The sequence below is a fragment of the Tachyglossus aculeatus genome, chromosome X4, assembly GCF_015852505.1.
Source record: "Tachyglossus aculeatus isolate mTacAcu1 chromosome X4, mTacAcu1.pri, whole genome shotgun sequence".
In the NCBI taxonomy this organism is placed as follows: domain Eukaryota; kingdom Metazoa; phylum Chordata; class Mammalia; order Monotremata; family Tachyglossidae; genus Tachyglossus; species Tachyglossus aculeatus.
Window position 1 is genome coordinate 10931530 of NC_052098.1, and position 15763 is coordinate 10947292.

The 15763-nt window shown below is 44.6% G+C and overlaps 1 protein-coding gene across 1 annotated transcript in view; it reads right to left on the minus strand.

Moving 5' to 3' along the window:
- Positions 1-6852: 6852 nt before the first annotated feature.
- Positions 6853-15763, minus strand: part of TMC1 (transmembrane channel like 1) — a 354777-nt gene continuing 345866 nt past the window's right edge. Inside the window, exons 21-23 of the mRNA XM_038769999.1 lie at positions 15635-15713; positions 15461-15524; positions 6853-7596 (exon numbers count right to left, since the gene is read on the minus strand). Of these exons, the coding sequence (XP_038625927.1) occupies positions 7580-7596; positions 15461-15524; positions 15635-15713 (160 nt within the window). The 3' untranslated portion in view covers positions 6853-7579. The remainder of the gene's footprint in view (positions 7597-15460; positions 15525-15634; positions 15714-15763) is intronic.

A 15763-nucleotide genomic window follows, 5' to 3' on the forward strand; every position in this document is an offset into this window, starting at 1 on the left:
AAGTCACGTCACTTCTTTGTGCCTCAGTTACCTCATCTGTAAAATGGGGATGAAGACTGTGAGCCCCATGTGGGACAACCTGATTACCTTGTATTCCCCCCCAGCGCTTAGAACAGTGCTTGGCACATAGTAAGCGCTTAACAAATGTCATTATCATCATCATGTAAATTTACCCCGGAGTTACCCCTCAAACAAAGGAGCAACTGCTGTGGACCCTACATCACTAGGGATCTCCAGAGTTGACAAAATTCTGCTAGGAAGATGGGAACTGAGTCAGAGATATTGAGTTGAACGACTCATGGAAACCTTTTTTTAGTTCCGCCACACTACTCTCCTACCTGATTCAGGCCAGTTTCATGGCTCAGAACTGAATAAAAAAGCACATCCACACCCATGGTAAGATAGCTTTCTCTCCTCTAACCCAGTACCTAGCATAAACATTTGGCTCAATCAATCAACATTGTTGAGATCTCAGATCTTGGTATCTGCCTACAGTAGGGGTTGGAGGAAAAACTCTGGGGCCAGGGAGACACTCGGACTTGGAGAGCCCCAGGCAAGGGACAGAGCACTTTCTCCATGAACTTCCTGCAGCCATCCCCAGGAGGTCATTGGCTGTTCCCCATTGATCTCCTTCACCTTTGGGGAGACACCTGAGCTTCAGTTGAAGGGTGGTGGCAGTGATGATGGGGTGCAGGGGCTTGGGGTGCCCTGAGTAGAAAAGATCCCCAAATCTGCATTAGAAGAATGGGAGATTGGTGGTTTTTAGGACCCAGTAGAGTCTGACTGGGGCCCAGGTGTTCCCAAAGTGACTGGGGGTGGTGGGGGGGGCAGCGCTTGGGAAGTACAAATTGGCAACATATAGAGACAGTCCCTACCCAACAGTGGGCTCACAGTCTAAAAGCTAATGTCACTCAGCCTCCATTCTCCTACTTCTCCCTGTTCTTCTTGCAAAATGGCTTCCAAGTTGGCTCCACAGGACTGCAAGCAGGTTAGGAGACCTGCATTTGATCTCAAGAGACCCAATCTTTCCTAGCTCATTGGATTTATGCCTCCATAAAATAAAATAGATTTTTGAGTCAGATTAACAAGCACTGCTACTCCTTTTGACTAAAGGGTGGCTGATTTTCCTCCAGACCAGGAAGCCATCTCCAACAAAGCAGTACCCAGATGAGTCACAGGATATGCGAGATTGCTGCCCTAAACCAAATTCTGAGCCTGTAGGATAGGCACCAAAGACCAGAGGAAATCAGAGCTGTTTTGCCCGATTGTAGAAAATAACCTGCAGGTAGCTTAAAGGCATTATTAGTACAGCAGAGATTCTTATGTCCTGTTATATAGCAACACCAATAATGCTCGCAAAGAGAGAGGGAAAAGAAAGAGAAAGAATGACAATCAAAAAAAGTAATGATAGAAGGATAAAACGGATGTTGCCCAATGAAAATCAATGACAGAATATGATCCAATTTGGCAGTGTACAGCAGTACTGTACAGAGTTTCTTACAGGAAGATACAGAAAGACCCCCATTTAACAACACTCCACACGATGTATTTAACCCCCAAAAGTCTAATGATTTACGCATGGCAGAGAAAATGATGGAATAGCAGTTTTCGGGTAGATTGGGGTGTAAAAATGGTCAAGATGAGGGGTTGATAGCACAAAAAGGTGGATTAATACTGTTCCCTGCCATTGGACTGCCTGGATGAACAGTTTGGAAACACATTTGCTCAAGCTTAGCAATATGGTTCCTGCTCACCATCCCAAAGCACTATGCCTAAAGCAGAAGTCTCCTCATGGAAGATTCCTTCTCACAGATCTACCCGAAGCGGGAATCATCATATCAGGACTGCAGGAGATCCTGCAGAGTGGATATCAGGGAGCCAAATGGCCAAGCCAGAGAAGCTCATTAAGAAGATCTCCTTCTGAATGCCCATTCATTCATTCATTCAATCGTATTTATTGAGCACTTACTGTGTGCAGAGCACTGTGCTAAGCGCTTGGGAAGTACAAGTTGGCAACATATAGAGACAGTCCCTATCCAACAACAGGCTCACATTGTTAGCTCTTTCTAAAGCATCTTTCATTGTCAATGATTCCCAGCCAATATATCAAATTGCTAAGTAAGGACCCGAGGGTTCAGGAAGACACAAGTGCCTCATAAAAGGCTATTAATCAATCAACCAATTCATTCATTCATTCAATAATATTTATTGAGTGCTTACTGTGTGCAGAGCACTGTAACTAAGTGCTTGGGACGTACAAGTTGGCAACATATAGAGATGGTCCCTACCCAACAACGGGCTCACAGTCTAGAAAGGGATTTATTAAGCACTTACTGTGTGCAGGGCACAGTACTAAGAGCTTGGGAAAGTACGGCACAAAAGAGTAGGTAGGTACGATCCCTGCCCAAAAGAGGTTTGCAGTCTAGGCCTCAGGGGCCATGAAGCGGTTGGTTGTCATGAGGAACACCCTGTGAGTGATGCCAAACCTCAGCCTGTGCCCCCATTTTTCTAAACACATTGGGAAAGTTAGGCACCAGGGCCAGATGTTGTGTCTTGTATCCACCCCAGCACCTAGTGCAGTGCGTGGCACATAGTAAGAATTTAACAAAAACTACTAACTCAGTCCATCAAGAAATAAATAAAAGTGGGGGTGAGTAGCATGGAAGCAGTTCTCTTTTACATTTTTGCAAGAAAGAAGTTCAGTCTTAGCCATGCGTTGTCTGATAGGTAATAATCCTCAGGAGGGATACAATTCATGTATCATTGGTAGCACCTAAACCTTTTAATTCTGGCTCCATCCAAATCCCACCCCACCCTTTCACAACCATATGGCCTTCAGAGGCGCCCTCTCAGCTGTGCAGCAGGAGTAAGAGGGAAGGAAAGGGTGTAAGGGAAGGGCCATGGGCAGACACAGGCTCACCTCACTCAAAAATAGCTTCTAAGAATTGTGCCACTCCAATCCTCGTGACCCTTTCAGTGCTCTTCCGCAACTTTCAATATGAGTATCACACTTTTAAAATAAAGTGATGGCCAGACATGTCTCCCTGGAGTGAAGTGCACTGCAGTTTGAAGGGAAAAAAAGAAAGTGAATAGATTCCATTTGTTTCTTGAGGGTGCAAATGCTAACAGCCTTGAGTTTCAAGCTCTCAAATAGAACTGGAAACCAGGTTTTTTGGGTGGGTTTTTTTTCTTTTTCTCCCCACTATTCAGAATTCTATTCTCACTTGAGCTCACGGAGACACTTCCGTGTGGTGGAGGTCTGCCCAGTTCATAACTACTGCCAGAGAATGCTGGCATCCCTGTCTTCCTCCACTCACCCCATCACTGGACCATCTGGTTGAGCTCTGAATTGACTCCAGGGCAGCTTGCAGGTCCTAGAGGAGTCAAAACTGCAGGGTTGGTTGGTCTGGCATCAAGTTAAACCCAACTGGGTTTGGGCCAGGTTGGGCCAAACACCCCAAAACTGACTAAATGGATCACTCATCATTGCTGGTATTCAAAATGGCAACTCCAGTGCATCGTGGATTTACTGTTGTGCGTCAGCAGTAGCAAAATCAATTTTACTAGAATCCAATTTTTCCAGAAATATCCCTCCAGAGAAATACACCCCTGATCATCCGAAGCAGGAGTCTTTGGCATCTTGCTTTCTCTTTTTGTTTTGTGCCCCTCAAAGCCCAGATGAGAGTTAATCAATCAACCAATCAAGCAAGCGAGCAAGCAAGTGCTTACTGTGTGCAGAGCACTGTACTAAGTGGTTGGGAGAATACGATGCAATTCAGTTGGTGGACATGATCCCTGGCCTCCAGGAGCTTACAATCTAGTGGGAGAGATAGATATTAAAATCAATTACTGTAATAGATTGGAATTGTGAAGGGAATAGTAAAGACCTTTCCCTCCAGAAGATTGGTTAGTTTCTCTGGAAAATCTACAGATCCAGAAGGGGTTTGATCTAGATCCATTTTGGTACAAGGGTATTTTTGAGAGTTGTGCTTTTTTACTTCAAAAATGCAATATTAAAATGTGAGTAGAATTTTTTGTACACATTAACATGAATAAGATATAAATGCATAGTTCTAATCTTCTAGGCTGTGAGATTTTTGATTAATAATTCTGACAATAAATCTAGCTATGATAAGAATGCTGAAAGCTCTGATGGTTCCAATAGAACCAGAATGAATACAAAGTTCAGAGTACTACTTCATGACCAAAATCTTCCTGCGTTACAAATTTCACTAATCCAACATTCCTTACCATTCCTATCAGATTTAATGCAGCATATAAAGTTTTGCTTCTGAAACAAAATGAGTTTAACCATATCTATGAAATGAAAGGCTTTTGAATAGTAGCCACAATTGTTGAAATAATGAGCTCCACTTGACCCCAAAACAAAATAATATGAAGAATTAATTGAAAAAAATCCACCTTAGAGGAATTTGAATTTAATGCCTTTCAAACAGGAAACAGAATTTTTAGCCATAGAAAGAAAGCATTTGCATTGATTAACCTCTGGTGGCCTAAGCAATGCCTTTCAATTTGCATGGATATGAACAAGGAATGGTTCATGAGGCTACAATACAACCGCAGCATTTCAACACAGCAATTCATAGCAGGAAAGGAGGCAAGAATGTAAAACTGACTTTTAAAATCATCAGCAGAGATTCCATGTAGAATTTACATGTTGAAATGTGGGCAGACTGTGTGGGAGCAAATGCTATACTTCTTAGAGAGAAAGCTCTAGAGGACAGGGATCATGGCCCAGGAATATTCTGAGTGGCACCTATCACATTGCTATTGGAGCCAAAAAGAGAATTGGTGCTTTCTCAAACTGGTATTTCCTACTGAATGGTCAGTAGAAATTGCTATTTGAATACGATTCTGTATAGTATATCCCTGATGCCTGGTGCTGGATAAATGCTTGGTGTTTGGATGGTGGTGTGGAGGCAATAATTAGAGAGGCACGTATCACAAGTCTCACCTCTAAGTTCATTGCAAGAGCCACCGTAGACCCATGAGGGGTTTCGGAGGCTTGGTCATTCCTCCAGTCTCCGTTTGCTCCGATTGCCGCCAAGCTGATTTTCAGACTGACTCAAGGCTGTCTTCAGAGTCCAGGTAGGGTAGCTCTAAGTTCCTGGGATTCCAGGAGCTCGGGAAGTGGTAGGGCCACCAGGGTTCTGGAACCTCAGGTAGCAATCGATCGTCCCTTTCCCCAGGCCTGTCTTGATTCATGAACAAGGACACACTAACATGGATCCTCCACCTCATTTCCACTAACCCAACTTGATGTTCCTCAACAAACCAGGCTGGATTGTGTGGAAAAAATATGCCTTACCCATCTTGCTCCTAGTGGATTCAATATGAGGATAGGACAGCCTCAGATTTGTCATTATGAAGTGATCGTTGAAGAGTATGTGACATCTACTCAGAGTCTCATTTAAAATGACATGCAGTTTGTTCTAGACACGTGAGTACTCAGCTTATATTAAGAAACTACAGTTTGACACAGTCAAAGTGAAACAGAAAGTCAAACGATGGTCATCTTGGGTAATTTAGGCAAGCCAACCTTTAGGAAAGGTCCAAAATTGGGCTGCCAAGGGAATGAGAAGGAAATTCTGAGGAGTAGGAATTGCCTTAGTGGATGGAAAGTAACATGGCACACTCACAGTGGACACCACATCCAGGCAAAACAACCAACATCTTATTTAGTAATATCCCATACTACACACACACACACACACACACACCACCACCCCCACCCCCCACCCTTCCTTCCCTGACCCTTTTATTCCAGTTGCCCAAGCATCCAAACATATCTGGGTCCTAAGTCAGTTTGGGGCATCTAGTGCCATCCTGAGTGGTAGGAGTTGGGGGAGGGAGGGGTGGTCACTGAAGCCATCTCACAAGCTCTTGTAAGGGGGCCTAACTTAATTAAGGTTTCCAAGTGTATTTTGAGAAAGGGGACACAAGCTGCAGGCTGGCTCCCCCTGCGTTCCACTCCAGGGGAATATGGGGTGTGATCACTCAGATACAGGATAATTGGGTGTTTGCTATTGGCACATCTTTCTTGGTAAACAGAAGAAGGCAACAGTCAATCAAATGTATTTATTGACTGTTTACTGTGTGCAAATCGCTGTGCTAAGTGCTTGGGAGAGTAAAATGCAGTACAGTTGGTATCCTCGATCCCTGCCCACAAGGAGCTCAAGTCTAGTGGAAATCTGGTATAGATGGGGTGTCTGGCAGCCCTAGTTTAACTTAACTCCAGGGCCTAGTTTAGAACTGGGGAGTCTGACTCAAATTGTTTAAATTACTGAAGGAATAAAATCGTATAATTAAAAAACGCATTCATTAGTACCATTCATCTAGGTGCCATTAGTGGATACATTGTATTACGACCATGAATTTCGAGAGTATGTTTCTCTCAAGAGCTCAACACACTCGACAGGCATTTTTTTCATTAATTCTCACAGACCTTATGCAAAAATGAATCCACTGAGGAACAGAGCAGGTGCGTGTCTTGTCTCATACCACATAGCGCCTCCGTGGCAGAGCTAGAAATCAAACCCAGTTCTTCTGGCTTCCCTTCCAGTGCAAGATCTACTTGTCTGTACCCCTCCAGACAGAGATAACAGATTAATTACACCATGATGACAATTTTTTATTCAAGCAGCAGGATGTTTTTATCATTCTAAATTAACTATAAGTCAAACTGTTCCATTCTGCCTTTTAAACTGTTATCTGAAGCCTACTAGTGCTCTCAGTTTAAAAAATGATAATACTGGATCACTTCCAGAAATTAAAGCCAAAAAAGGTTTATTTTTTTTCTTAATCTTGACAAAAAAATATTTACACATTGAGAATTACATTGACACAGTAGACAGCATCATTTCTTCCTGAACACATTAAAATGAACAAACTGTGGGTTTAGTTACTATTAGCATCTTGGACTTGCTTTATACCTTTCCTTTTTTTTCCATTATAATCTGTGCCTTATGCATCATGACTGATCAAGTGTTCTCGATTTTATCAATTTCTACCAGAAAGACTCTACAATTAAGCTCTATTGTTTTTAGGGCCAGTGAGCCAGTGAATGAATTGGTTATCAATTAGTAAGGCCTGAAAAAAAATAGCAATGTTCCCAATCCCACCTATCCCAGAGAGCAACTTCTGAGGAAAGAAAAAAAATCAAATGCAGGAGTTTCACCCAGTCACATGTTTCAACTAAATTTCAATGCAAATCAATGATTTTGCATTGTTCCATCGTCCCTTCCATTGAACCCTATGGTTCAGGCAAAAGATGGTTAGTTCCAGGATTTCAGGCAAGCAGGTAAAGAGGCTACAGCGGGCAGAAGAGGGTGAATTAGAGGAGCCAATCACTGCTGAAAAGCCAATGGCCTAGTGTAATTTTTGCGGATCACAGTTTGGGTGGGCCAAAAGCTGGTCTGTGAGGCAGTCGAAAGGTTCAGGAAAGCCAAGACAAAAACAGATTTTCTCATAGTGTCCACCAGATATCCAGACAACTAATCATTCCTAATGAGCAGAGCCTGAAGTGTTTCTTGGGCTCCAAGATGACCCATAATGAGGTCTATGAGTCTCCTCCACCTGTTAAAAAAAATAAAGAATTGAACCTTTTTGGTTAAATAAGTGGCACTTGAGAAGGGCATTATGAACCTGTATCTTCTTACCATATGCAGGACAAATGTCTTCTTGGATATATGGACACAACTCACAGCAGCCTCTTTAAATTAGTAAAGAAGTGTCATTCTTAATGTTGTGCCAGGACCAGGGAATGACAGTCAGTGAACAAACCTTCTGTCCTTTCATTAGAACAGGAATGAGAAGAGGAGAGAAATACCCACATTTTATGTGGGACAGGGTGTGTGTCTGACCTAATTAGCATGTATCTACCTCAACCCTTAGAACAGTGCAGGACACACAATAAGTGCTTAACAAATACCCCCGTTATTATTTAAACTCCTCCAACAAAAGGGTAGCGGAGACAGGGAGGTCTTCTAACTCCTACTGCTGGTGAATGGTTTTCCCTTTGTGCAGAAAAGCTTCAGAATTGCTTTGAAATGGCCCAGTGATAAAGAAGACCCTGCTGCTGATATGTGCCTGGTGAAAGCTGAGGCAACCATTTTGCTGTTTCTCATAACCCTGACCTCCCTTACTTAAATGTTCCTCTTGGGCTCTGTTGAGATGGAGAAGAAGGAAGAAAGGATGAGTCCCAGACCAGAAGAGTAGAGTAGGAAATGAGTACTCTGGTGCCAACATCTTCCTTGGGGAGTCAGAGAACCTGGATTCTAATCCTGGTTTTGTTACTTCCTTGCTGTGTGACTCTGGGCAAGTCAGTTAACTTCTCTGTGCCTCAGTTTCTTCATCTGTAATATAGGGATAAATACCCATTCTCCCTTCCCCTTAGACTGGGAGCCCCATGCCGGACATAGATTGTGTCTGATCAGTTTATATTGTACAAGTCCAGCACTTAGTACAGTGCTTTACATATAGTAAGTGCTTAACAAATACCATAGCTATTATTACTATTATTATTATTAGCCTGAAAAAAGGACAGGAACAGGACAGGAATGTGCAATCACAAAGCTCAACAGCCTCTAAGTGGGGGATAATAATAATAATAATGGTATTTGTAAAGTACTTACTATGTGCCAGGAACTATACTAAGTGCTGGGGTTGATACAAGCAAATCAGGCTGGACACAGTGGGGTTCACAGTCTCAATTCCCATTTTACAAGTGAAGTGACTGAGGCACAGAAAAGTCAAGTGACTTGTCCAGGGTCACACGGCAGATAGGGAGGAAGGGAAGAGGCCCAATAAAAGAAAAATGAAAGGGAGACACAGGAGCAAAAACAAAGATGCATATAGAGATGGGATGCTTAGTATAGTGCTCTGCACACAGTTAACGCTCAATAAATACAATTGAATGAATGAATGGGAGCAGTGGCCAAGCCCTAGAGGGAGACAGAGAGGGAAAGGACATGCAGAACACGTAGAAGAGAGGTGAGAATCGAGGAGAAAGGCAGGGGAAGGATTATTTGTTTCCACATCAAATAATGATGATGGTATTTGTTAAGCACTTACTATGTGCCAAGCACTGTTCTAAGCACTGGGGTAGATACAAGATTATCAGGTTGTCCCATGTGGGGCTCACAGTCTTAATCCCCATTTTACAGGAGAGATAACGGAGGCACAGAGAAAGTTAAGTGACTTGCCCAAAGTCACACATCTGACAAGTGGCAGAGTCAGGATTAGAACCTATGACCTCTGACTTCCAAGCCCATGCTCTTTCCACTAAGCCACAAAAATTGGCATAGAGCCCACTGTTGGGTAGGGACTGTCTCTATATGTTGCCAACTTGTACTTCTTAAGCGCTTAGTACAGTGCTCTGCACACAGTAGGTGCTCAATAAATATGATTGATTGATTGATTGACTGATCTTAATGCTTTAGAAACTCTGCTCTTTGTCCATGGAGCCCTGAAAAACAGCATATCTCATCACCAAGCAATTCTTCCACTGATCATAGAGCGGCATTCTTTCAGGTACATTCCATTACTTTTTTTCAGTTCCTTAGTGGCATTGGGATCACTCACAGGGATGTCTCATCCCCAAGTTCTATTATTCCTTTTGAGTATGAGTGCAAAAAGGGGAAGGGGATTTTAGGGAGGGAGTAAGCAGGGGCATGGGTGTGTCAAAACATAAATAGAGGATCTTTTCAGCCCCACTCAGTAACTCTTGGCTCTTTTCAGACCTGATCAGATGGTCTCAGGTCTTGTCGAATTCCTGGGGTGAGTCAACAGGGAATCCAACCTCAAAAATCTGTGATCACGCCCAGAGCTAGAGCCCTGTGGGGGCAGCCTCATCACTCTCATGGAGGTGACTGGCATCTATGACCCTTTGGTTGATGGTGACTGTCCAAGGTATTCTCCAAGTAGCCTACAAGGCTGCTTAAACTGTCAACTTTCCAGAAAGGACTAAAGTGCAAATTGTCGCTTTTAGCTTCTCACTGAGCCTAGCTCACTTCATTGTGAGGAATTCAAAGTGAGTGACACAGTTTCTTCTTCACTGGTTTCCACGAGGTTGATTTCACCACTCTGACTTGTTGGCTCTGTCCCCATCATTACTATGCCATTCAAATACCTGCCTGCCACCAGTGTCGGGTCCTTAGCTGTCAGAGAGGCAGAATTCCATCAACAGATGTATCTCAGGCACCACTAGGGCCAACAAACCTTTTATTCCCCTTTGCCAAGCTGAAGCCTTTGATGTCATCTTTCACACTACAGCTGACAGCCACCTCCATGGGGGGTTTCTTATTAAGCAGGCTATCCAGAAAGACTTCCCATGCAAATATTTTCCCCAGGAGCTCAAGAAACCTTTCAGTGTTGGAGAGTTGTGCTAGCTGCTGGGACCCTGAGGGAACTATGAGGAAATCCTTGTTGGGTCCCCTCAGCTGTTAAGAAGACTGAGTCTATCTTTAGATCAATCAATCAATCAATCAATCAATTGTATTTATTGAGCGCTTACTGTGTGCAGAGCACTGTACTAAGTGCTTGGGAAGTACAAGTTGGCAACATATAGAGACAGTCCCTACCCAACAGTGGGCTCACAGTCTAGAAGGGGGAGACAGAGAAAAAACCAAACATATTAACAAAATAAAATAATTAGAATAGATATGTACAAGTAAAATAAATAAATAGAGTAATAAATATGTACAAACATATATACATATATACAGGTGCTGTGGGGAAGGGAAGGAGGTAAGATGGGGGGGTGGAGGGGGGTGAGGGGGAGAGGAAGGAGGGGGCTCAGTCTGACAAGGCCTCCTGGAGGAGGTGAGCTTTCAGTAGGGCCTTGAAGGGAGGAAGAGAGCTAGCTTGGTGGATGTGCGGAGGGAGGGCATTCCAGGCCTGGGGGATGACGTGGGCCGGGGGCCGACGGTGGGACAGGCGAGAACGAGGCACGGTGAGGAGTTTAGCGGCAGAGGAGCGGAGGGTGCGGGGTGGGCTGTAGAAGGAGAGAAGGGAGGTGAGGTAGGAGGGGGTGAGGTGATGAAGAGCCTTGAAGCCGAGGGTGAGGAGTTTCTGCCTGATGCACAGATTGAATGGTAGCCACTGGAGATTTTTGAGGGGGAGTAACATGCCCAGAGCGTTTCTGGACAAAGACAATCCGGGCAGCAGCATGAAGTATAGATTGAAGAGGGAAGAGACACGAGGATGGGAGATCAGAGAGAAGGCTGATGCAGTAGTCCAGATGGGATAGGATGAGAGCTTGAACGAGCAGGGTAGCGGTTTGGATGGAGAGGAATGGGCGGATCTTGGCAATGTTGCGGAGCTGAGACCGGCAGGTTTTGGTGACGGCTTGGATGTGAGGGGTGAATGAGAGAGCGGAGTCGAGGATGACACCAAGTTTGCGGGCTTGTGAGACGGGAAGAATGGTAGTGCCGTCAACAGTGATGGGAAAGTCAGGGAGAGGGCAGGGTTTGGGAGGGAAGACAAGGAGTTCAATCTTGGACATGTTGAGTTTTAGGTGGTGGGCAGACTTCCAGATGGAGATGTCCTGAAGGCAGGAGGAGATGCGAGCCTGGAGGGAGGGGGAGAGAGCAGGGGCAGAGGTGTAGATTTGGGTGTCATCAGCATAGAGATGATAGTTGAAGCAGTGGGAGTGAATGAGGTCACCAAGGGAGTGAGTGTACATCGAGAACAGAAGGGGACCAAGAACTGAACCTTGGGGAACCCCTACAGTAAGGGGATGGGAGGGGGAGGAGGAGCCTGCAAAAGAGACTGAGAATGAACTGAGGAGAACCAGGAGAGGATGGAGTCTGTGAAGCCAAGGTTGGATAGATTGTTGAGGAGAAGGGGGTGGTCCACAGTGTCGAAGGCAACTGAGAGGTCGAGGAGGATTAAGATAGAGTATGAGCTGTTGGATTTGGCAAGCAGGAGGTCATTGGTGACCTTTGAGAGGGCAGTTTCCGTGGAATGTAGGGGACGGAAGCCAGACTGGAGGGGGTCGAGGAGAGTGTTGGTGTTGAGGAATTCGAGGCAGCGTGTGTAGACAACTCGTTCAAGGAGTTTGGAAAGGAATGGTAGGAGGGATATGGGGCGATAACTAGAAGGTGAGGTGGGGTCAAGAGAGGGTTTTTTTTAGGATGGGAGAGATGTGGGCATGTTTGAAGGCAGAGGGGAAGGAACCAGTGGAGAGTGAGCAGTTGAAGATGGAAGTTAAGGAGGGGAGAAGGGATCTCCCCGCTGTGGCAAAGACAATGTCAGGACTGTAGAAATTCTCTAAGGAATTAAATTGCATCCCATAAGAACACAAGCAACGTCATTACTGGGCTAGGCCAATGGTCCATCCAGGCTGGATTTCTGTATTCGACAATAGCAGCCATTTCTTACCCTCCTTAATGTAGATCTTTGTGTTCAGCGATCTATCAGTCAACATCCCTAACCTTTCCCTCTACAACCCTAAGCTTTTCTCTAGGGACCCATTATACATTGCTTGTCCATGAATTTATCTTAACCCCTCTTGAAACTGCTGATAAAAACACTTGAGAATTCATCTGTCTTTAGGGAATCCATAAGGAAAAAATGTCCAAGGTGTCCAGCAGGGATAATGAAGGAAAATTATCTGGAGAGAGCGAGATCGTTGTGAAAGAGTCAAAAGTGAGTTTTCCACATCTCTTGAGCCACATATACTTTCCTACAGGCTAAGAATTATTTCAGGGATTTTTCACCACCACCCACACATTGACATTTACAGAAAAATCATATGGCCTAGAGGTAATTTATCAAGATGGCCCCACAGGGCTATGACCAAAGGTCTCTGGGTGCCCAAATGAGGTGGAGAAAACCCTAGGCACTTAAAGAATAATCTTAAACACTTTCTTAATGGGCAGAGGAGAGGGAGGAAAAAGGGCTATACTCCCTCGCCTTGAAGTGCGGGGGAGACTGAGGAAAGAAGGGGAGACACACACACACATGCCAGGAGAGATGTTGGAAAGACTGAATCCTGAAAGGTGCATGAGAAAAGTTGAGAATTACCCAGTTTTTGCATCTGTCTTGCACAGCATTAGACTCCAGCCCTCAAACCTCTCTGCTCCCACTGTCTTAAATATCAATGTCATATTGTTGTGGAATATCCACATCCCAGGAAGGGACAAGACAACATTAAAGGAAACATGATTATTGCTCTTGCCCCTGTCAGTCATTGAATTCATTCAGTTCTAAGTAAAGGAACTCTTCCTGCTCTTCTGTGGAAAAGGAAAAGGCAGAGGAAAGGTTGAATTGAGGTTAGGAATGGAATATTAGCCTCCCAGAAGGGATGCGAAAAGGGGACAAATGAGAGAGAACTGGGGCAGACCTTACACTGTGGCTTTCTAATGAGGTCCTCAAAGTTCTTCCCAAATAAAAACATCTAGGGACATTTGATCTTAAAAGTGTAAGTGCTTTTTTACAGGTGGAAAAACTGAATCAGTGGTATTTACTGAGTACCCGCTGAGTGTGAAACACTGTACTAAGTGCCTGGGAGAGTTCAACAGATGTTTAGTGCAACAGGCACTTACAATCTAATGAGGTAAAGGGATTTAAGAAAGACTTTTCAGTGGTAGGATAGAAAATAAAACCCATTACCTGTTGTCCCAAACCCTTCTCAAGGATTTTCATAATGTCCCCATTCTCGGGTATGAACTCCTTTCAGGCAATAAGTATATTTAAATAATAATGTGCATACTATTGGCTACAAACAGTAAGTGCTCAATAAACACTATTGAGCGCCTGTTCTAAACTGTAAGCTCCTTGTGGGCAGTCTAAGAACTGTTGTATTGTACTCTCCCAAGTGCTTAATACAGTGCTCTGTGCAAAATGCACTCAAATCAAAGCAATCAATCAATCAATCAATCATATTTATTGAGCGCTTACTATGTGCAGAGCACTGTACTAAGTGCTTGGGAAGTACAAATTGGCAACACATAGAGACAGTCCCTACCCAACAGTGGGCTCACAGTCTAAAAGGGGGAGACAGAGAACAAAACCAAATATACCAACAAAATAAAATAAATAGGATAGAAATGTACAAGTAAAATAAATAAATAAATAGAGTAATAAATATGTGCAACCATATATACATATATACAGGTGCTGTGGGGAAGGGAAGGAGGTAAGATGGGGGGATGGAGAGGGGGACGAGGGGGAGAGGAAGGAAGGGGCTCAGTCTGGGAAGGCCTCCTGGAGGAGGTGAGCTCTCAGCAGGGCCTTGAAGGGAGGAAGAGAGCTAGCTTGGCGGAGGGGCAGAGGGAGGGCATTCCAGGCCCGGGGGATGACGTGGGCCGGGGGTCGATGGCGGGACAGGCGAGAACGAGGTACAGTGAGGAGATTAGCGGTGGAGGAGCAGAGGGTGCGGGCTGGGCAGTAGAAGGAGAGAAGGGAGGTGAGGTAGGAGGGGGTGAGGTGATGGACAGCCTTGAAGCCCAGGGTGAGGAGTTTCTGCCTGATGCGCAGATTGATTGGCAGCCATTGGAGGTTTTTGAGGAGGGGAGTAATATGCCCAGAGCGTTTCTGGACAAAGATAATCCGGGCAGCAGCATGAAGTATGGATTGAAGTGGAGAGAGACACGAGGATGGGAGATCAGAGAGAAGGCTGGTGCAGTAGTCCAGACGGGATAGGATGAGAGCTTGAATGAGCAGGGTAGCAGTTTGGATGGAGAGGAAAGGGCGGATCTTGGCAATGTTGCGGAGCTGAGACCGGCAGGTTTTGGTGACGGCTTGGATGTGAGGGGTGAATGAGAGAGCGGAGTCGAGGATGACACCAAGGTTGCGGGCTTGTGAGACGGGAAGGATGGTAGTGCCGTCAACAGAGATGGGAGAGTCAGGGAGAGGACAAGGTTTGGGAGGGAAGACAAGGAGCTCAGTCTTCGACATGTTGAGCTTTAGGCGGCGGGCAGACATCCAGATGGAGATGTCCTGAAGGCAGGAGGAAATGCGAGCCTGGAGGGAGGGGGAGAGAGCAGGGGCAGAGATGTAGATCTGGGTGTCATCAGCGTAGAGATGATAGTTGAAGCCGTGGGAGCGAATGAGGTCACCTCAAAAGCACTGATTGACTGGTTGATTGCCGTGCCTACATAGACTCTTTGTTAATGCAGGTTATTCTCAGGCAATTTTTATGTTTGGAGTTTATCATTACTTACTTTGAGGTTGCCAGTTCTTGAATGTTTTCAGCTTTATTCATTTTTCCCTCACTGAGTCCTAATTAATCCCTTTCCCTTATCCCAGAAGGGAACCAAGAGCCCCAGAAATGGTGAGAGAAAGCAGCAAGAGTCACTAGGCATTTCTGACATACCACTAATGGCCCTCAGGCTGCTGTTAGTAGAAGGTTTTACCAATCTGCCTCCTGGAAACAGAGGGGAGAAGCAATCTAATCTATTTGCAGAAAATACCCAGCCATATGATTTTTCCCTACCTTGTGCTGCTTTTGCTCTTGCAGCTGCCATTTTTTTGTTTCTCAGTTTGTTCTCCTCTGCTTGCTATAATAAAGAAGGACAAAAGGCAAGACTTAGTCTTTAAATGGCTGTTTCTCTTCTAGTGTTTGAAAGCAACAAGAGGTAGCATTTTCATGCAATTAATGATATCCTACCATTTTCATCTTCTTCTTTAGCTCCAGGTTGGATAACTTCTGTCCCTTGGCAGTAGCATTGAGATAATAGATTGTCAAACTAAATTGAAAGGAAAACAATGCAGCTTGGTATGTCATTTTTCTATCTGT